A 23,550-nucleotide genomic window follows, 5' to 3' on the forward strand; every position below is an offset into this window, starting at 1 on the left:
ATCGGCGGCATGAAACAAGCCAAACACACATCCTGTGTTTTTTATTTTATTTCATAAATTTCTTTTGATTTTTTTCCATTTTACTTTTCAAATGTGAATGTTCACAGTCAACACCACACAAAGTTCAACCTTACCCGATAAAAGAGATTTTTTTTTCTTGTTGATATAAAATAACAATAAATTCATCAAACTAAATTAAAAGAACAGCATGGAGCATGTCATCAAGTCCCTGTTTTTTTCTTCTTCTTTCATTCATTGAAATAATTGTCTTTTTTTTTTCTTTAAAGAAGCATCAGTAGCACTCCCTCCCCGCAGGAAAGAGGGATGAAACACAAGGACAGTGGTGCTCTGGGAGACCTGTAAACCAGGGATCCCGTATGAAAAGTGTGATTGGAAAAAATCTAATGCTTCTGATCAACACAAAGAAAGTGAAAAATAGATTGGCAGAGAAATGTGTGACCCTTATAATACCTCATTTGAAATCCCAACATTACATAGTATTAATACAAGTGACAATTTTGCAAAACAAAAATATTTGATGTCATTACTTCCTTTCTGAGTCACTGAAATAAGATCGAACGCAGGAAAAATGGAGACAGATTGATAAATATACACAGAAGCAGGCGTTTCGCACGATTCCATACTTGCACACTCACAAATGAGCATTCATAATCTCGTTCACACGATGCTACACACACATTCATCCCATCATTTTTCCCAATGTCAGAGCTCTCTTCAGTTTTCTACAATAAATCAGGAAGAAAAAAAATAAGCATTTGATTTAAATGGCATCGTCGTGTTTGATTTCCTTGTTTATTTGTTCCCAAATATTGAAAAAAGAAAAGAAAAATAAATTATATTTAACATTAAATTATATTAAAAGTGAAATAGTTGAAACAATTTGACCACATTGTGCCTGAAATGTTAATGCAGGTTTTTCAGTCCATCTCTCAGTCTGGAGTTCGTTAAAAATCATCCTTCATGCACTCGTTTCATTTCAGTGATTCAGTGTTTGTCTTCATCTAGAGCGAGGACAGAGGAAGAGGCAGGTGCAACAGTTTCTCTGCTCAGTTTGTTAGTGGCTATTTCCCCTCTCCCTCCATCTTTCTCTCAGTGCAGTAATATTACAATATAGTAGAGTGACACTTTTGAAAATGCCTCCTGCTCTCACAGACTTACCTTCATCTCAGACTGAAAAAAACAACATGAAGAACAATACAGAACAAAACAGGATTAAAACAAAATAAATAGATCTCTATTTCCCACCCAAAAATATCCCATATTGAAATGAAAGGAACTAAATGTGGAAAAATTACTCTGAAATGAAATGTAACGCTTTCGAAGGAAAAGATAAACATAATTTTAGATTTTTTGTTTTTTTTCTTTAAATATAGAGATGTAGACATTTTTCTTTTTGGACACAAACTGTGTTGAAGGGGGATGAATGAATGAAGGGGGCAGCAGGTTTGACAGGAGGTGGAAACAGGTGAGCAAAGTAGTGGTGACACTTCCTCAAAGAAGAAAAGGATTGGTACTCGCTCCCGTCGTTCCTCCGCCTCCCACTGGTGCTCCTGCCCCCATCATTCCTCCTGTTCCAGTGGACCCACCCAAAATCAGCTGAGGAGGAGCCGCCCCTCCAGGACCCAACAGAGTCGAGCCTGGGGGCGCCATAGGCGAGAGCCCGCTGTAGGGCATGCCCATGGGGCTTGCCTGCATCATGCCCATGCCCATTCCTGGAGCCCCCATGCCCACACTCATTGGCCCCATGCCCATTCCTGGTGGCACCATGCCCAGCATGGGATTAGGAGGCACAGGACTGGTGCGAAGGCCACTCAGGCCAAGTGATGAGGGCTGAGGTGAGATGGAGGTCATTTGCGGGGCCACACCGAAGGGATTGGAGGAAGCAGGTGTTGGAGAAACCCCCCTACTGGAAATGGTGCTGCCTGGAGTCACTGCCATGCCAGGAGCAGGAGATGAGCCTGAGGGCCACAGAGAGAACAAAAGAAAAAATCAACACAAATGAATAATTTGAGATCTTTTTTACTTATATATTACTATTTATTACTATTGTTATTTATTATTATTACTTATTATTCAGTGATCAAGATAATTTCTTAATATCTTATTCTATTCTTTCTTAATGTCAACAAATCCCATTAAAAGACCAAAACCATCAATATGTTAGTCCGTTTTGTGAAGTGAACCTTAGAGACTCAGCAATTTCCTAAATTTGAGCAGCTATTTGATACACATTTGGTGCCTTAGTCAGTATTAACATTATGGTGTAACTAACTCAAAATAACCGGCAGTGCTTGTGTTCCTTACAATAAAGGGAAATATCAACCAGAGCAACAGCTGTCTTATTGATGTGCAGGGCTCAAAATTAGCACCAGCCATAAGCCAAACGCTGGTAATATATGCAAATGGCCAGTAGATTTGCTTCACTCACAGGCCAAAAAAAATATATTTTTTTTTTCAGCTGGAGGACTAAGAAAATAAATTTTGAACCCTGTTTATGTTTTTTTTAGTAGTTTGTTGTCACAACAGTGAGGGATTAAGGCGAGGACAAACTGTTGAAATTTGTTGACAATCAGAAAAATATAAAATATATTAAACCTTTTATCCTTTAATGAAATACTCTTTTCGGCCATTTACATTTTGAATTATGACTTAATTTGACTATGAATATGAACACTGCTGATGATGTCTCTACCTAAAACTGCAGGATACATCCCACAAATAGAGATCTTTGAGAAGTTTTCTGTCAACAAATGTAAAGCTGAACTTTGTGGTGACTTCTCTCAGTTAACACCTCGTTAACATGACTGCTGTAACTAACCTGTATTCTGGAGGAAGGGGTTGTGTGCTGATGAAGAAGAGATGGAAGGAGGCGGAGGCTGTTTGGGTTTGGGTTTAGACGACACCAAGGAATCAAGATCCACCAGTGCTGCGTTGGGGCCGAGGAAGGACTCCGGGGTTTTACGAACAGGAAGTGAGGAACCAAAAGACGAGAGGTCAAAGGGTACCGGTGAGCCTGTGCTGTCACAGCCTGTTGCTGAGGACCCTCGTCGCTCGGGATCTCCTAAGAGGAAGAAACGAAAGTCAGTCCCAGACACTGAATAAAAAAAGTTTATTAATAAACCACAATGTGAAACAGCATTACCACAAACACTTGGGGAGGATGAAATGTAGGACAAGACAACTGTTCTGTGTGCATGCAGTTGAAAAATCTGTATATGTAAACTATGAAAATCCCCACAAAAAGTGTGCACCAGTACCTCAGTGTTTGAGAGTCCGTGTAGCTTTAAGTGTGAATGTACCTGTGCCGTTAGTGTGTTTGGCGGTGCCACTCCAGATGTCGGAGGAGATTGGGTCAGAGGCAGGGACAGGCCCGTCCCTTGCCCAGGGGTCTACTGGCCCCCCCGAGGAGGAAGTACTGGGAGGCACTGGGGGGCCCCAGGGGTCGGCACTTGGGGGGGTCACAGCTACAGGGGAGACGCAGGGGAGGGGAGGGTTAACACAACACCTTACATGTACAATCCACAATAAGGAGGGAGCAGGAAGCTGGGCTGGGTTCCAACACAGGTGTTTCTCTCCTTGACCTCTCCAATGCCACTAACTGGACCAGTGAGGACAGGTGAGAGCAGATTCTCTGTGGCTGTCCGTCATGTTACTTTCACCTATTCAGTATCTGAAGCTCAATGGAGGTAAAGGAGAGATAACAAGATGCTACCTTACACATTAGAAAGGCACAAAAGGACAAGAGAAGAGAGAGCTCTGGTTGAGACACAGCCAGTCCTGAGTAGAAACAAGAGGATAAAAATCCCTGATTTAGACACAGAAGGAGAATGGATTTGGCATGCTTGCTTTCCTCATTACAAACAGAAAGCATGTGAGTGAATGAGAAGATATGACAGCATGGTGACATGACAGAAGATGTAAAAGGGCTGTTATGTACACAGGAAATGGAACGGTTGAGTGAAGAGGAGGAGGAGTAAAGGTCGAGAGGTCTTCAGATCCTCTTTCATCCACGGAGCAGCACACGCTTCTCTTTTGATACTCTGTCACGAGGGCACTCCCACCAACCTGAGAGGCAACACGTGGGCAGAGTTGTAGCCGTTTACCTGAGCTTCCCCAGGGGTCGACGTTGTTAACTTTGTTGGACGTCTCTCCCCAGGGGTCTGGAGGAGGGGCTATTGTGGGTGGGGCTCCTCCACCCCAGGGGTCAGAGCTTGTAGGGGATGTGGGTGACGCTACTCCCCATGGGTCTGCGGAGGTTGTGCCCCAAGGGCCTGCGGCAGGGGCAGGAGCAGGAACTGTGTGGGGAGGGGAGGGTCCCGCAGAGCCAACAGTGGCAGGGGCAGGGGCAGCACCAGCAGCAGAGCCCCCCCAGGGGTCCACGGCACTCAGCTCCATCAGAGTGCCCTGAATGAGACAATATATCATAGATTACAACATGCAGCAACAATCATATTCTAAAGTTAGTCCATGTTAAAAGAGGAAATGCACAAAACTAAAAAGGAGGAAATACAGACTAACAGACCAAAAACAAACATCAAAGCAATCAGTTCATTCTCAGTTCCTTGTCTGTTGTGTGGCTTGATAAACCTGACACAACATATATAAATATATATGTATATATATCCTGCAGTATGTGCACGGGTGTTTACAGTCCCTTCCACTCCATCAATGGCCTGAGGGTCACCTGTGTGAACCACAAAGACACTGTGACAGCAGAGACTTCAGGACTTGTTCAAACCTGAATTAAGCTAGTAATACTACCTCCAATAATCTCACAGCATAAAATGTAAATTACATGTGAACACATGCTGTCCCTATTAATTTATTACCACTACTAATTTAAACTTTTTAATGATTAGGTTTCAAATCTGTGGCTGATTTTATGAAAGACACTTAAATAACTGCTAACACAATTCTGAAGTGCACATAGGATTAAAAGAACAGAGACAGTGACAGACATATAAAGACAGATTTTACACACACCTCCTCTGGCTTCAGCTTCTCCCTCCTGCTCTCCTCGATGGCCATCTGCAGTCTCAGGTCATCGCCCCTGCGCAGTCGCTCCTCCTGCCAATCACACACACTGTGATATCAGCAACCTGAGACACACATCTCGGGAAGCTCATCAGGGCACAGACTCAGGATCACTTTACAACTCCATGACTAAAGGCTGAATCAGTGGTGTTCGTGACTGAAAACCTGATCTTTAAATCATGTTCAGTCACAAGTTAATTAAGGTAAATCAACAAGTCCCTCCACTACTTATGAGAGTTTGCAATTATGTCTGATTTCCACAGTGCTCCTGCAGAAAGAGTGCTTGTATATTTTAGTGAACTTTCTCAGAGAAAATAAGCTAATTCATAACTGCTGCCACAAGGCTACTTAAAATAAAAGGAGGAACTGTAGACTGTTGTTGTTGGATGTTTTAGACACGGATAGGATGTGAATCCCAACAGAAACACAATACTGAGATTTAGATTCAGTTTCAACCAACAGTAGGACTTTAGAGGCTGTGGTTGGTTTGATTGCTGACAGATGTCACTATGAATACTACATGGAAACACCTGGTATTTATCTGTTTGTGGTGTTTGTGGTTTACTTCCTCATAATGCTGTGCCTTAGGAGCAGGTTCAAGTGCAATAGAGCTTCATCTAGTCTACTTGGAGTAAGTAAAAAAGGAAGTAAATGGTCCATCACCTGCAAACCTTTAAGAATTGCCTTGATCAGCACCGATACAGATCATCTGAGCACATCCCTACCTATTGTAACCTTTTATCATACCTCACTGTGAAGAGGATTGACTATCAAAAAGTACAAAACTGACTAATGCATGAGGGAACAAGCGGTTTCTGCTTTAGAAAAGTCTTATGCTTGATGCTGCTAAGTCAAAATAACAACAGCATTATGCCTGAAAGACCCTGGATTAGTTTATAAACCAAACCAGTCAAGCTGCAAAGCAGGTCCGGGACTCTAACCACTCTCTCAGTTATTAAGTTTTGCACTTAGTGAACACAGTATAAAGAAGTAACAACAGGAGATGGTGTAACAGGTACAATAAGGAAATTAGCACATTTTAAATAGAGACTACAGTTGAATGCATGCTGTCAGAGAGGCTAACAAAGAAGAAAGAGAAATCAATGCTTACAAACCACTCAGTGATAAATTACGTCAATTATGATTAATATTTGCCAATGCCATGCAAATTTAACAATTCAGTCATAGTTAATACATTTCTTGGGTGCTCACTTTTGTGCATTTGAAATATATCTTGACAAAGATTTGAAAAGCATCTACACTTTATTTTAGTGCACTAAAGAACGTGCTACTGTGCAGTAAAAAAAAATTATCTCAGTATTACTGCAGTCTGATGCAAATTTGTTTCTTGATGAAAATGACACATGACAAATATGAACATAAATTCATCTTTTTGATTGATCAATGTTTGATGTGCGTTTGAGAAATTCCATGTGACAGAAAGACAGATAGTTGATGACCGGGTGGCCAGTCAGCTGCACGCACTCTCTGCCCCTGACCTTTTGGATCGTCTCTTTGCTGAGTGTGATTGCATAGTGGAGCTCAGCATCCTCCAGAGGGTCCGCGCTTGTCTGAGGGAGGTCAGGCGTTACATAGTGAGAGCAAAGCTAGTTATATGTATTGAATAATATCAGTAAGATCCCTATGTGTGCAAAGGTGCTGCAACAGGTTTAAACTGCAAAGCTAGGTATAGTTACACTTCTGCAGTTAATAGTCATATAATTGCTTTAGCCTCCCTCCAATTGCTGCTTTGTGTTACCTGCTCTGCTTCTTCTTTACTCATGGCCAAAGCCAGCTGGAGCTGCAGGTCCTCCTCTCCAGAGCTCTGCGGCCAGGCCTGCTCAGGGTCTGCCCCTCCAGAATGAGAGCCCACTGACAGGCTGCCCCCCAGGCTGGGTGCCGAGGGAGCTGAGGAGGCTGGGACAGAAACAAATATGCACAGATGAGAGTCAGTCTCAGGTTATTAACTAATCAGAGCTCCGTGCTATTGTGAGCCAAGTCGTTTTTCAAAACTACATCAGTGTGAACACTGATTAAAGCAGCTGTCTCACCACTGGAGGTCTGTGCCATCTTCTCTTTGGTTTTGAGGGCGTGGATCCTCTCCTCTCTTAGTCTTTCTTCATCTTTCAGCAGTGTCACTAACTGTTTGGCTTTCTCTCGCACATTCACCCCCTGGAAAAATACAAGTACAGGCCCACAATGACATGCTAGAAAAAAAGTATCATGCTTTTAATGTTGAATATTACATAAATGGACATAAAATGAATTACTCATGCAGTTTGTTACACTGTTAGTTTATCAGCTTGTAAACTACCATGGTTTCATTTGTCAACATCCCATAAAAAACTTTTATGACTGGCTTTGTAAGTTTGCACAAGAGGTCAGAAACTCTTTGTAAAGTGTCCTTGAATGAACCACAAGAGGCTTGTTTGACAATGTGTGCCCGCATTCCAAAGAGGTGGACTTTATCACTAATCACTTTAACTTTTGTGGGCATGGATGTGTTTGTGTACCTGGTCTTTTCCGTCCCTGTCTATGTACTGGAAATCCTTGAGGGTCTGGACTGCGTATATGTTCTCTCGGCACTGCTGGGCAACACGTTCTGAACCTGTCTTGATCAGGTACTCCATAAGAGTCATAGCCTGGTGAAAATATAAAACAAAAACTAATCACCAACTGAGGAAACGGTCTGGACACACTGAGGTAGTCAAAGTGCTCATATTAAAGCAATAAACAAGTAGAATTATTCTTCAGTAGTTCCCATAACCACTCACACCTTAATACAAACAGTTACCTAGTCATAAAATTACAATGTGAAATTTGTTGTTGTGATAACAGTATACTGTGTTAATTATATCTCAATAATATTGATTGTGATAAACTGCCACAACAGACCTTGTACACGTGTCTCCAGTTCTTGCCATGGTCATTGAGGCGCTTCCACACCATGCTCATGATTTCTGAGAAGGCCACAACATTGTATGTCAGATCAGCTATCTCTGACATCAGAGAGCTGCTGGGGCCCCATGGGTCATTGGACGTCGCCTCCCTAACCTGAAAAACAACACCGCAAGGGACAAGCGTTAATTAACCACTACACATATTGTCCGTGATGAGAAACATTTTTGATCCATTACTTTATTGCAATTTAAAAAAAGGTCCACACTGTTCTGAGTAACAATGCAAACTCCACCAGCACACGAGCGGGAGGGAGGCAAAATAATGAATGGATAATGTGATTAGATTAGCTCATATTGTGTATAATGAGAGGAACGAGTGAGGAGGTTGCATCAATGAAATATTAGATTATCAGCAGTGACATAATGTCATCTGTGCTGCAGAGACAAATGGGCTGCACTTAAATTCGTGGACACATGAGGGATGTGGGTGTAAAAGTGAGAGGAGAGAAAAGAAAAGCCAGATGAGCAGAGAGACACACAACCTTGATTTCAGCCTCTGAATAGTTGTGGACGATGTTCTTTACTTGTCGCCGTAGCGATGAGGTCGACATGGCAACCGGCGGGCCTTCGAGTTCTGTTGCAATCTGAACAGCAGATGGAGAAGACGGGTTGTAAAACACATAACACAAACAGTTACCGGGCAAAAAACATTGATATTTCTAGCAAGTACAAATGAGTAAAACTAAGTGAAAGCAAATAAAAGAAAAAAAAGAACAAGAAGGATAAAGAGTGAAAAGAAGAGCACAAGAACAAGAGAAGAATGGAGTGGATGAACGCATGTGGAAGAGCGAGTGTAAAAGATTGAGGGACCTTGAATAGAACAATCAGTGTGAAAGACGGTGGCTATAGCAGATAATTTAAAATCATGTGATCTCTGGTATCCGCATGGGGAGAAAGACGGCGTCGTACACACCTGTTACACAAAAATGATGCAGAATAAGGGTCTCTCCTCCTGGTGTCTGTTGGCTTTTCTATCTTGTGCGCCACTCATTCACGGAGTGCTGTGTCTCAGTTTGTCTTTTTCTTCCCGTGGCAACATTGGGTCCAAAAACCACAGGCGCAGGGAGACAAACTATGGAGCAAACATTAAAAATAAACATATAGTCATTTAGGGGTTACAGCTAAACCTCAGCAAACATACAAGAACAGGCAACTAACTCCAAAGTGACCATAATAAAATAAGGACAAAGCAGATATTCAGCAAGAAAAATCACATGATTTGTAGCTGATCCACAGTCAGCTACAGATACATACAGACGGTCAGAGATAGAACATATTTGTTATATGCTTTATCTTACTTATCAAAGTTGAGGCTCTTCAACTCAGAACATGTTAATTCAGTCACAATAGAAAATAAAGCACTTAAAAGTATTAACAGGTGGTCTGACCAGACTATTCCTGAACTAATACAGGCCACAGGGAGAAATTAAAAGCCTCTTGCATTGCTCATCATACTTTAATAGACTCAGAAAATAATTTAATTTGACCAATCTAAATTGTAGCAGTGGGTTTTACATTAGCTGAGCTGGACTGTGCCAGGCATCTCGGGAATAAGAAGCCTCAAGTTCAGATTTTACCTTCTCCGACTTGTGGGCCGTTCAATAAATAAGTCCATATTTTAAAAAGGTCCAAGCTATATTAACTGTATCATTATTAACTGTAACCCTTTGTAATAGTAGCTCCAAATAACAGAAAATGAATTTTTAAAGCCATTCTTGTGTGCACCCTGCTGCACATCACATTAAAAAAAAATCACCATTCTTTTAATTTCAGGTAATAAAATCCTTCAATTCATACTATAAATTATCATCCTGAACCTGTGGTGTTCAGGTGGATCAAGAATTTATGAAAAAACTGCATCAACGTGATGAAAGATGACATCTCTTTTTGTGCAAGGTCATAAGAGTATAGGACTTTTTAAGTTAACAGATGGGCCACAAATATGCAAATGTGAACTTAATAAAGCACAATGTGCAAGGGCATCGCAGTGTGTACAGCTGTAAAACCTTGAAGCAGAGAAAAAGGAAAAAAAAAATCAGGATTTACTTCTTTCAACTATTAACATCACAGTCAACTATGACAGAGAGAATATTATCTGCAAAACTGAATGATTGACAAACAGGGAAAAAAACCTAAAACGTCTGCAACAAATGATTAATTCTGCTTTGGCACCATGGCGGCAAAGTCTGAATTTGACATAAACCTCCCAGCTGCAGCTGGCGTAATGGCATGCGGAGAATGATTTCATGGCACAGTATCGAATCCCTCGGTACCTGCTGAGCATAGTTTGTGCCTGGTTGCTTACACAGCAAAGCGACACATTGTTGCTGACCGGATGCATCCTTAAACAGGCACAATCTCACTTTTTCTCACCGAATAGATTTGACTTTGGTCCATGTCGCAAAAGAACGACAACTTTCTGAAACTGACGTCTGGAGTAACAAGTCACCTACAGACCTAATTCTGCTGTCAGTATATTTAACAGCTCTCCACATTTACACCGATCATTATCAAGTTATTCATCTGCCTCCTCCTAACGAGACTAAACACTAATTAGATCACTGCTCGAGTTTTAACATGGTCTCCTCTTTGGATGAACCAGAGGAAAAGAGTTGGAGAAAGTTCAACAGAGGATATTAAAGATCATGTCCAAACGCTGTGCTTCACCACTCCCTCGACTTCTATTTCTTAAGAGAGGAAGTCACAGACTATTCACTGTGGACGACGATGAATTCTCCACACCGGCTGCGTGGCCATCACATTCTCAACCTCCAGCAGTACTTCTTCTACATACACACAGTACATACATTCAGACAACAGTGACAAGAAAGAGCACAGACTGACCTCTGAATCATATGATAAACACAAATTATTCTCTGGATTTATCCTTTAGATATAAGTAGTGTGTACTTGAAAGCCACACCTTCTTAAATAAACAGTTTTCAACAATTCAAATTAATAAAGTTATTCAAAACAAATACACTGAGGGCGTAACTGCCCTGTTTACCTTTTAACATGTTTTAATTCAGCCTGACACAGATGTTTAGCATGGCATACATATTTAAAATTCTAGGTCAGACAAGTATGAGACCTTGTTGCATAAGTGACCATGAGGCCACAGTTGCAACAGTCCGTTCAGAGACACTTGAAGCTCAGTTACAAAGTTCAGACATGCCAACTAATCTTTGATAAGAGACATGAGTACATGCCTGTGGTATCTGCGGCTTCTCACTGTCTCCATTATGCTCCACAATCCCTGACACCTTGACTGGAAAAATTTTAAATTAATTTACCAACTTTATAATTCTGCATGGAAAAGAAAGTACAAACTGTTTTCATCTTTATCTTCTACTGAAAGTGCACTTGAAGAGGATTCTGTCTTATCTTATCTAAAGACGGAAAGATACCTTACTTGGATCAGTTAAAAAAAACACGTTAATGACTGTTGCCAAGTGACCAAGTATCAATAAATCAAGCCGTGGCGATGATATATAGCTGATATATCCCTCAACTCAAAAGAAAGTTTTACTTATGACTTCAGTTGGATGTTTGAACTTCAACAGATTAATTGATAATGAAAATAATGGCAGTCTAAAGCACAGGCAATTAAAGTTATGCCTCTCAATGGATGGCTATAAATGTTAAAGTCCACCTCCATTCAAAAATGTATTTTTCTTTTTGTTCCTACAGTTGAATATTTGAGCTTCTCTGTGCAGAATGATGTATGTGCAGGCTTTGACAGGAGGAGGCTATTTTTATATTCATCTGTTCAAAGTGGAAAGTTTCTCTGAGCTGGCTGAAAATTCAATTTTACAAGGTGTGCCTGCCAGCACGATTTGTGACATCACAACTAGTTTGTTGCTAATCGTGGTCCAATACTCAACGTACACTTCATATGTGATGTGGAAACTTGAAGCCTCCGGTAAACAAACACTGACAATGAACTTTACAGTGAAGTAGGCGACGTCCTGTGTCCAGCAGTTAAACTTCAGATGTTAAACATATTTAAATATTTATAGATTATTGATTTATTAATAGTAAAGCATTTATAGCAATTTTAAGGAATTAAAGGAGATAACTGAACTTTTTTTGTGTGGAAAAACAACATCACACACACACATCATTGCTCAAATCAGAGTATTTTATACACATCTTACAATAGAGTCTGGAGGGGATCTTTAAATAGAGTTTATCAATAAGCTAAAGAGTTTACATTAAACCATAGCTGAGTCCTCCTATCACTTGCACACAGTTGACGTGACACATCCCCATGAAGAAGAAGTGACCTCCACCCACTGAGGACAGATAATGTTAATAATCGTTCCTCAGACAGACCACTGCAGCCTCCCCAGACACATCTGCTGACTTATCTAACGGACCAACGACCAGCCAAACCAACGCTGGGTCTGTTCAATGTCTAGACTCAGAGTTAATAGATACCCTCACCTCTTTCAAACAGAGTCATCCACAGTAGACATCACCACGTCTGAGTCACAGAAAGCAGGTCAACGAACAGTTAAATAATGTTGATTGATCCAAACTAAAAGCGGCTGCTGTCGTCTGTGTGTGTTGTGTGTGTGTGTGTGTGTGTGTGTTAGCTCAGATTAGCCACATCAGGGTTTGGGTGAAGTCTGGGTGAAGTATAAACAGGCGTATTAAGAGGCTGTAGCTGGGTACGGAAGAGCGGACAAATTATATTTCAACAAACGGTGGTGTCCTCATCTCACACGCGAATCATATACAGGCGGAGGTTAATGTTAGCAGTCAGCCTGAGAGGTAAAATAAATCACTTGCTGCTGTTGCTGCTATGAGAGATTAGCTAGCTAGCAGCTAGCTGCTGCTAGTTCGCAATTGGCAGCAGGACTGCCAGACTTTACGAGCCTCAGCGAGGACACGTCCTGCTTCAGGACAATGCGGAATGTACGCGTTTAAATGACAAGCCAAAATGTCAAAAAAATGTTGACAACACAGCACAATAAATATCCAAATCAAGTGTGTACTGACCCTGTTGTAGCCTGAATGTACGAGGAGATGGCCGAATTTCCGCTTCCGCTCTCGGCTACAGGAAAGACCGCACCCCCGCAGCTTTGTTTTCCTGGGACAGCAGACTAGTGAATAAAGCATTTAACTTTTTATCAACTAAAATCAAGAAATAACAAATAAAAATATATACAAAACAACGTATTATGAAAGATCTCATCCAGATATGTTTGAATGTGTACATAAAATACTCTGCTTTGATTAATAATTTGTGTCTGATATGGTTTTTCCACAAAAAAGTTAAATTATATTGTTGAAATCTTAAAAATTTCATCTCCTCATGTCCTATATTAATTTCAGAAGTTGATCTGCTGGACACAGGATGCCTGTAAGGGTACATGATTCACTGTAAAGTCCATTCTTAGTATTATTTGTGCACTGGAGGCTTCAAATTTCCATAGCACACTTGTGTAGATTGAATATTGGAACATGACTGGCTTCAAACTAGTTGTAATAAGATTAAGATGAAGATTTAAGATATATTTTATTTGTCATTCAGATTATACACTATACAATTCACATCCAAACGAAATTTCATAGCAATGGCTCAAAAATAGTGCAGAATATATTTAAAAAAAAGGGGCTGATCTTAAAAATAATAAAACTGGGGAAATACAAAAACCAAAAACCAAAAAACATGTATATATAAACATATATGAATATATACATTTCTTAAAATGTCCATCAAGCTTATTTGTCAGTGGTTTATTTTAAAACCAAACTCAAAACGTACGTTTTCCCCTGATTTTCTTTTTTCTTTTACTATTGCACACAATTGCACAATGAGCTGCCCCAAACAAATTGCCCCAAGTAGGATTAATGATTTTAAAGTCGTTTGTATTTGTGTGTTTGCATTGTGTGTTTGTGTGTAAGGTGAAGTCCTCAAATGTCTCAAATATTTGTTCAGACCAACAGTCCACAACCCAAACATATTTAGTTTACTGTCAGAACATTTTCACATAAAGAGGCTGGAATCTGAGAATTTGGAAATGTTTTCAATCAAAAATTACTTCAAATGATTAATTGATTATCAAAGCAAGAATATCTAGCTAGATGTCCTCATTAATGCAATAGCACACACTGTCCACAGAGAGGCAACATTGGACTAACTCTAATTTCAAACCACAGCTTCTGTGGAGCCATAAATAATACACATAAGCCCTGTAGATCAGAACAACACTGTAGCAGCTGGCATGCATGTGTGTTACAAGCGCCCCTTTTATCCTTCATCTCTTAATCCTTTTATCTTTGCCTTCTCTTCAGGGAGGAGTGGGCTCAAGAAAACCGAAGAAAACATTGCAGCATGACACAAGCAAACTATACACCTCTGCTGCGCTGCTGTGGAAACATTAATCTCATAAAGATGAACAAAAAATGCAGGTGATTATAACAAGCTTAAAAGATATTTTGACAGGTGTTGTTCCACTGTTATGTCACAGAGAAACTATATTTCTTTCGCGCTCGCCACCGTTACAACACCATGACTCAATTTCAACGTTTAGTACTATATTAGACCTGAGGTACAGTTGCACAAACAGCTGAAATCCTTCTCACAATCAAACAAGCTCAAAATGGTTGGCATCAAGGTCACTCTAAACAAAACAAATCTATGCCATCCAGTCTGATATCTAATAATAACTCATAGTTCTAAATCTCTGGGTAAAACACTTAATATTTGTTATTTTTATGAGTTTTTATCAAGTTAAATATATGATTCACATATTTGAAGAACAGTAAGAAGGTAATAAATACTTAACGACTACATGATCTTGAGACAGTCTTAATTCAGCACTCAAGTCTGGTCCAAATATTCTGCATCATCTTGAAACTAAAACACCACTCACCACATCATGCTTCTTGTGTCTCAATTGTCCTTCTTTCATGAGTGTACCTTTTTGTGATGTATCCTATTATCCACAACAAGACCTTTACACTGCACATCACAGAATTACCTTGAGACTTTAATTCAGGTGAATGTTATAATATAAATGAAAGGACATGTCATTGCTACCAATTCACACCATCCAGCCTCTGTTACTCAGAGAGAAGCTCAGGAAGATGGGTGTGGATCCCTCCTTCACTTCCTGGATTTTGGACTACCTGACAGGAAGACCACAATTTGTCAGGCTGGGGGGCTGTGTCTCGGGCATGTTGGAGAGTAGCACTGAGGCACCGCAGGGGACTGTGGTGGCTCCGTACCTGTTCACCCGTTACATGATAATGTAATTGTGCAAGTGCCTTCCTTCAAATGTTTGGGTATTATGATAGATAATAAGCTTAACTGGAATGTTCATGTGGATTATCTATGCTCCAGACTAGCCCAAAGACGTCACTTCCTTCGAAGACTCTGATTGTTTGGTGTCCGAAAAGAAATAATGCTAACTTTTTATCAGGCGGTGCTAGAAAGCATTATCAGATATGGTATGGCTGTCTGGTTTGGATCTCTTACTGTTCAGAATAAGACCAGACTACTGAACATTACAAAAAACACCTTCAAAGTGATGGGGACAAACCAAATTCGGCCTCTGCAGTCCCTGTATGAAAGCAGTGTTATCTTATCTTATCTTATCTTATCTTATCTTATCTTATCTTATCTTATCTTATCTTATCTTACTTTGGACTTTCACTACAACTCAGAGTCCTGCCTATCTATCTATCTATCTATCTATCTATCTATCTATCTATCTATCTATCTATCTATCTATCTATCTATCTATCTATCTATCTATCTATCTATCTATCTATCTATCTATCTATCTATCTATCTATCTATCTATCTATCTATCTATCTATCTATCTAGCTATCTATCTATCTATCTATCTGTCTATCTACATGGTTTAAACTCTGACAAGTTTTCCAATGTGTTTTAGTGGTGAAGTGCTTCATCTTATCTTTAAACTGTGTTATTTTATTCATTGCACCATTCTCACAACATGTATCGGAACTGAAAAATTAGGGGATGTGTGTACGTCGATAGCACTGATACATTTAGTTAATCCAACAAATAATATTTTCTGTTTTGAAATGTTTTGTCATGTTTCTTTTTAAAAAGTCCTGCTGTCTGCTTTCATGACCATATATAATGTTTGTTTTACACCAGATTTGTATAAATCACTGAGAGGCAAGAGCTGGAAAGGAGGACCATGTCTTGTGTAAGCAATTTCCCTTTTTGGTGGTCAAAAGCACTCAAAATACAGAAGTGTAACCAAATAGCAAAGAAATTCATTATGTAACTTTCCAGTAACTGTCAACAAACATGTCCTGGACATCTGCTGTTTTACATACAGTATGTGCCTCTGCAGACCAGCAGGATATGTCTGTGAGCATTGTGCCTGCATATGCATGTATGTATGTGTATGTTCTGTATTTGTGAATGAAAGAGGAACCCTTTTAGCGAAAGTGATGAGTTATGTTTTGATGGTCGAGTTGTGGAGGTTGTCACAGCAGAGGCCGAAAGGACCCTATGGTGCAAGTTCAAACATGGAAGTATATGTTGGTTGTGACTGGTCGCAACACAGCAGTGGTAGTAACCTGAGCAGGGATCAGCCGTTGTGATAGCAGCCGGTGTTTGTGTTACATAACACACACATCAAGCCAGTTGCAATAATAGTCCTATAGCATGTAGTACCAAGGGAAATCTATCTGAGTTGACAGAAAGGGGAGGAGGTGTCGGGGGAGATGGAGAGGAGGCCTGACCTGCAATGATGACAGCAAAGTACAGAATGAAGCTGTTTCGAAAGGTTTCAGCTGTTATACATGTCAGTCTGTGATGATAGAAAATAACATGCGACTGGAAAGCGATAAAGTGAGATGGATTTTATGACAAGATTGAGATGAGAGTGGAAAAATTTGTTTGATGGTAATAAAATAAGAAGATGTTCTTCACTATGGAGCCAAGAAATTGAGCATCTAAGTTGAGGTGAAATAAGTCTCATGCAATTCATAAATTGTTCCTCCTGCAGAGATACACAGGAACAAAGCGCAATACAGGAAGAGTGGAAAATGATACTGGTCAATGGAAGGGTCCACAAGGAGCACGCTTGACTGTACCCAGTAATCCCAGTAAGATGCAGGGATCAGAGATACAGCTTGTTGGCCTATTCCAATCATTCCAGCATAGCTGTTGATTAGATGAGGAATCCTACACTGTAGAGGGAATTCACTGACTCAGACTGACTGGGAGGGTGAGAGAGAGAGAGAGAGAGAGAGAGAGACATGGAAAGAGGGGGGCGTATTTGGTTGGAAACTGAGTGACAGCTGAGGAGAGGGGAGGAAGGAGAGCGACAGGTTAATGTGGTCAGGCTGAATGACAGTGTGAAAACGGTGGGACATTGTGTAGTGGGAGAGAGAGACGTGCACACGGGGGCAGAGAGAGAGAGAGAGAGAGGTTTGAAATACCTTGTATCTGGTTCACGCGTATTTGCCAGCATAACAGGCAAGAGGCAGAGAGAGAGAGAGTTGGCACTAGAGTAGGAAAAGAGACAGAGAGCAGTGCAATGTGTGTGCCTCCTGGGGAGTAGCACACAGTCAATATCCAGTTCTCCAGCTAACATCCTTGAGCGTCCACTATAAAACTGGTGTGCTACTGCATGGAAGCAAGGAGCAAAGGCAAAAATATCAGTGTCAGTTCCAGTTTAATTATCAGTCTACCCGAGGATAAACCGCAGCAGATCTCCAGCATTCAACAGTAGCCAGTTGCAACGAGAGCAGCTTGTTAGGAGGTCTTCTTCTTTAGATGCTGAAAAGAGTCGACACAAAGTGATCAGAGATCAATCAACTGAACAGAAAATGACAGTAAGTATTGGAACTTTATATAAATCCAAATACTTTACATGTGCACTTCAATGACAGCCTGCTGGGTTTTGTACTTTTCATAAAATTGTTATACTGTGGAAAAACACAAAAAGGGCAAACTGCAACACACACACACACACACACACACACACACACACACACACACACACACACACACACACACACACACACACACACACACACACACACACACACACACACACTCCAGATGGTCAGGTGTGTGTTTTTGCAGCTACAGGTATATAGTGAGATGACATGCAGGCATGGCACAAACACACTGACGGCTCTTTATTACAAAGTTCCTCCGAGGCTACAAAGGTCTGATGGACAATGTCATTGAGAGGATTTTCAGCTTGTTATGTGGAGCTCTTACTGGACTTCAAAGTTGTTAATGATGTTAGCTCATGAAGAGTCCTCAGTTAAATCATTTAACTGAGACTTTTTGTATCTCAGATCTCTTACTGCTCTGCCAAGGGCCATCAACTTAGGGGTTTAATCAATAATCACCTCCACTCGCAAGGACGTAAATATCAGGATGCACTCGCTGCAAATGTTTTAGATGCATCTGTGAAGATTTATTGCATCATATGTTCAACTGTGACCTGGATAAAAGACATTTGCAAGCATCTAACTATCATAGCAAACTATATGCACTTCATTTAGGCATGAGTGGAATGAGGAGCAGCTGAAAAATGTCATAATATGATAACTATAGGATGTGTTAACTGCTCTGTACACGATACCTGACATGAGATTTGTGTGAGGAGTTCATCAGTGCATTTGCTTTCAGTTCTAAACACTGAACTGGCGTAAATGAATGAACGTAGACACATTTTTTTCTGTGCTACCTTTTATCGATATACCTTTATATCAATGTGATTATCCTTTAATATAAGTTGACACAATACAATGTCACCAATCTGACTTTCACTGCATTTGGAAATTGTCTCAAATGCAGTGTTTTATCAGGCTGTGAATTTTGGCAGTGTAAAATATTGTCCTCTTGGAGATACAAATTGGAGGCTGTTAGTACACTGATATAGCAACATCAATTCGTACACCATTGATATTGAAACAGGTGGCCAACTACTTTTTAAAAAATAGAGTTCTCTTGTAAATATCTGTGCCAATTAGCACACTGTGCATATGAAACGTGCAGTCAGATTTTTGGCTGCACACCACATTTATTTGTTTGTCAACTCATAACTCATAAGATCCATCCAATTTCTTAACTGCTTACCCTGTTTGGCTTTCAGATAATCTCTTAAATAAATCTGGATTGTAAAATGACACCATTCCATCTCTTATTACCACCTGAGATTTATTAGTGATTGGAAAATATCAGTTACCATAATTAGGTAAAATGTTTGTACACTAACCAGTATCCATTGTTGTGCAGGAAACAGGGATAATTCTTCAATCAAAATCAAAATCAATTGCCCTCTAAGCTCAGTTACGCAAGTGTACATGAGGAAGGTCAAAAGTAAAAATATGTTTACCTTTTGCATTAAGCTGTGTGTCGTAACCGTACACACCCTTCCTAATTTGCAAGGGCATGTGGTGGGGGATCTACTTCAAAGGAAGTCATCATGGATGTGACTTCATGAAATAGAAAATGACGTTGGAAGCTGAATGACAGCACCATGTGTTCTGATCGCTCTGATAAGACGTTGTATTGATGTTGATGTTAACTTCAGACATGTCTATAGGAGCCTAACACAACATGTTCCACCAGTTTCTCTCAAATGCATGCTGGTATTGCAATAGTTTCTTCAACTCTTAATAGGAATAAGCAAGCAAAAAGGTTTTTGCACTTTTCATAACACAATTAAATCCCCTTGTAACTCATGAGAATGAGTTACATGTAGCAGGTTCAGGTAACACACCAGAATGTGCAGCCTCTGATTTAAACTTCATTCTCTGAAGTTATCTATCATTAACATCAACACATGCCAGTCAAGTAGTGGATCTCCTTTCTGTTGACTAATTATCATTTGACTGGTGGCATCATGCAATGACACTTAATGTTGATTTGTGTACGTGTGTGTTTCCTAAAGGCTACAGCGGGTCAGGAACTTGACGAGCTATGTTACCTGTCGGCGCAGTCCATGTTGAGTCTGAAGGTTTCTGACCACTTCCAGGTGGTAAAACTCCTGGGAGAGGGATCCTATGGAAAGGTCATGTTGGCTGTACACAGAAAGAGAGGTTGGTGCAAGTCTTAGGGTTAAATGTCATGGCAGTTTGAGCTGGTTATATCTCAATTTAAACTCAAATGTCCTAAACTTGTAGTTTTAATGAACTACTGACTTATGTGAAATCAGCTAAAGGGTACATCTCCACGGCAGCACATTTATCTCTCAGGTTTCACTCTCAGGTTTCTCACCACTGAAGAAAGTACACATGCTGTGTTGGTCAGTTCTGCAGTTAAGTGAGAACAGATCTGTCTTTTGATAGTGTTCACTTAACCTTTTGCACGTCTATGGCTCTAATGAAGTGCTTTGGTACATTCTCTCGGATAGAGTTGCCGCAACTGTGGTGTAGATGTGTAATACAGTCGCCCCAAAGGGGAAGTTATATTTGTTCACAGTGTGAGTGATTGATAATACACTCATTCCATCCATGATGACAGTTTTTTTATGCAATTTAGCTACAGCTAAAGCTAAAGCTACAGCTAACTAAATATTCTAAATTCAACACGTTCTCAATTTCTTGCAGGAACCCCAATGGCTTTGAAGTTCTTCCCTCGTCAGTCTACCTCCCTCACCTCTTTCCTGCGTGAATACAATCTCTCCCTTTCTTACTGCACCCATCCTTCTCTGACTCGGGCACTTGGCATCTTCTTTTCCACGCCATCCTACTATGTCTTTGCCCAACAAGCCGGTCTCTATGGTGACCTTTACAGCGTTATTGTGTCTGAGGTCAGTTTGGGTGAATGTGTGACATGACCATTTTAATGCTTGATGCAGCCAAGATTAAGTGCAGAGGATGTGTCCTCTAGTTTCAGCAGAACAAAAGCTTGCATGTGCTTTGTTATTTAGAGATTAACATTAAGTACAATATTAATTGCAATATCACATGTTATGTTGCAACTTTTTCTCCCAGAAATTACATTTATATCCTACTGATATGCAACAGTATATACCTTTTGAAAGAAACAAGGACATAATTAATGAGGAAACATTGTTAATCAATGTATCTTGCAACTTGCAAAATGTTGATACTGAACATATCTGCAAAACATTTACTGACAATGTCTGTCATTTGTTTTACCTACAATATCTACAAGCAACTGAGGCATGCTGCATGAGGCATGGATGTGTTTACTTTATTGATATTTAGGTGCTTTGTTGCATAAGAACATGATTCATTCTTTAGTCACTTTTAGCACTTTTTCTCTGAAAAAATAAGAAACAAATAAGAATTAAGCTATACAAGTGTAATTTTAAGGAGACAGTTGTAGGCTGGTCTGCAGGACAGAGATTTGAATCAGATGCAATTGTCCATTAGATCGTACTGCATGTCTGTACTGTTGCTTTCTCAAAGGGAATTTCATGGAAAATGTAACAGCTGACTCTATCCCCATTCTCATTTACGTCAGCAAAAGCTTGTCTCATAAAAGCTTCCAGCACGCCCTCCACTGTATTTTGTCACTGCCACTAACATTAAAGAGCACTGATAAGAACAAGGACACCCTGCTTACTGACCGAAGAGAGAAGCATGTGAGGTAAAGCAGGGGTTTCCAAGAACGTCACTAACCATTGTGGTGATGCTGATTTTGTTTGTCTTTGCACCAATGATTTGTTGTTCTAGCCAGACTCCACCAAAATTACACCTCTCATATAATCTGAAATGATAACTAATTAAGAGTTATGTTTTCTGTCTATGTTGTAGGCCGGGGTGGATGAAGAGTGTGTCCAGAGGGTGATGTCCCAACTGAGCAGTGCTGTGATGCACCTCCACTCGCTGGGCTTCGTCCACCGTGACATCAAACCTGAGAATATCTTCCTGTGTGACAGTTCCTGTCGCTGGGTCAAGCTGGGTGACTTTGGTCTCGCCCGGGCCATCGGCACTACTGTTCGTGCTGTTTGGTATGACTCGCCCTTCTGTACTCCTGAGGTGGAGCCTGTCAAGGAGGCTGAGAAAGAGAGGCAGAGGAGGGAGTGCGAAGGGATTGAGGAGGAGATGGAGGACATTTGGATATCAGTGGAGCCTTGTATTGACAGCTGGGCTCTTGGTGTACTCGTCTATTGCCTACTAACTGGCTGCTTCCCCTGGGAGGAGAGCACCCATGATGACCGTGGCTACGTAAGATACAAGGAGTGGTTTGACCAGGAGACAGAAAAGGAGGAGAAGAACAGTGGAAGTGAGTGGAGACCTGAGGAGGAAAATGACTGTTACACAATCATGAAGAAAAAACACAGAAACAACCCCCCGCCTTCTCAGTTTGAGGGCCTCAGTCCACTTGTGATGTCTCTTTTCCGCGAGCTGCTCCACCCGCAGCCCAAGTTGCGTGGAAGCCCAGAGGAGCTCCTGAGCTACCTGGGAGGTCCGTGGCTGATGGAGACAGAGAGAGAGGAGAAAAGGAAAGCAGAGGAGGCAGAGAAGGAGGCCAGAAAAATAAGAGAGGGAAGCGGGGTAGAAGGAGAGCTGGTGAGGGAAGGAAGGGGGGAGAGATAAGCTTTGTCTGTATGAGATTGTTCGTATTCATGGAATTGTTTTGATAGTTTTACAATGAATGACCTTATGAAAAACATTGCTGCAATATATTTTTATGTATGCTTATAGAGATTAATGTATACAGTACAAGGCGCTGTATTTTTAATATTTTTGTAAATATTCTTACTAAAGTTAACACTTCCATTGTATAAATTCCCATATGTAGCTATATGTGTGTCTTAATAAGAAGAGTCTAGATATAGAAAAGTTTGATGTCTGAAAGCTGAAGATGCATTACAATGCCTGTAAAAAATTTGTATTGGAATTGTCTAAATAAATAAAGCCTTCATAATTACATTACATTTTGGAGATCGACCTCTGAAAACACAAAATCACCCCAATGCATGTCTTCCCAACAAAAATGATGTCCAATATTTAGTTTCCAAAAATGACTTACGTTTAAGTGACAGACGCCATCTTGCAGCTGTAGTAATTATGACCCAGTGAAGTGACCCAGTTCAGATGATGTCTATAAAAAGTGAATTATTTATTAGGAGCAGGTGGGCTGGGTCGATGGTTGGATACATAGTTAGATATGTAGTTAGATGGCAACGTGGCAAAAAGTGGACTTAGCTGCAGGAGACTGTGCGAGTCAGGGTTACCTAACTTTAACGAAGTAGTAACCACACTTCATATGAACATTTTAACGCAAACAATGATCTTTCCCCAACCCCTAACCAAGTCGTTTTTGTGCTTAAACCTAACCAGACATTAACCACAGCATGGTCACATCATAAAAAATATCATTATTTTCAAACAAATTCTACAGCAACTGAGACAGATTACTTTCAGTCCTTTAGTTCCTTAACTCTGCCATATCTAAATGAAAGGACTCCTGTTTTATGTCACTATGATACTATAAGCAATTCAGGCATTTCCCACACGTAAAAGCTCCGGACCGGATGAATTAGGAGCTGAGTTCTTCTTTCATGAGATTTTAACAGTGATTAAGTAAACATATAG

The 23,550-nt window shown here is 40.4% G+C and overlaps 2 protein-coding genes across 3 annotated transcripts; one reads left to right on the forward strand and one right to left on the reverse strand.

Moving 5' to 3' along the window:
• Nucleotides 1–32: 32 nt before the first annotated feature.
• Nucleotides 33–13,067, reverse strand: epn1a (epsin 1a). Of its 2 annotated transcripts, XM_062421780.1 has the most exons (13): nt 13,020–13,067; nt 8,929–9,087; nt 8,498–8,599; nt 7,951–8,109; nt 7,569–7,697; nt 7,107–7,227; nt 6,815–6,972; nt 6,555–6,626; nt 5,005–5,088; nt 4,125–4,425; nt 3,321–3,485; nt 2,840–3,082; nt 33–1,979 (listed from the first exon to the last, which is right to left on the reverse strand). In XM_062421780.1, the coding sequence occupies exons 3-13, from the start codon at nt 8,564–8,566 to the stop codon at nt 1,513–1,515; spliced, it is 1,968 nt and encodes a 655-aa protein (XP_062277764.1). In that variant the 5' UTR covers nt 8,567–8,599; nt 8,929–9,087; nt 13,020–13,067; the 3' UTR covers nt 33–1,512. The 2 variants fall into 2 exon arrangements, with proteins under 2 accessions (XP_062277764.1, XP_062277765.1); XM_062421781.1 differs by lacking the exon at nt 6,555–6,626.
• Nucleotides 12,766–22,548, forward strand: sbk3 (SH3 domain binding kinase family, member 3). The gene is made up of 5 exons (XM_062421845.1): nt 12,766–12,791; nt 14,319–14,435; nt 19,929–20,076; nt 20,587–20,789; nt 21,763–22,548. Exons 2-5 carry the CDS (start codon nt 14,430–14,432, stop codon nt 22,546–22,548), a joined length of 1,143 nt encoding a protein of 380 aa, XP_062277829.1. The 5' UTR covers nt 12,766–12,791; nt 14,319–14,429.
• The last annotated feature ends 1,002 nt before the right edge of the window (nt 22,549–23,550 follow it).

Source organism: Scomber scombrus, chromosome 7 (assembly GCF_963691925.1).
Source record: "Scomber scombrus chromosome 7, fScoSco1.1, whole genome shotgun sequence".
Taxonomy (NCBI): domain Eukaryota; kingdom Metazoa; phylum Chordata; class Actinopteri; order Scombriformes; family Scombridae; genus Scomber; species Scomber scombrus.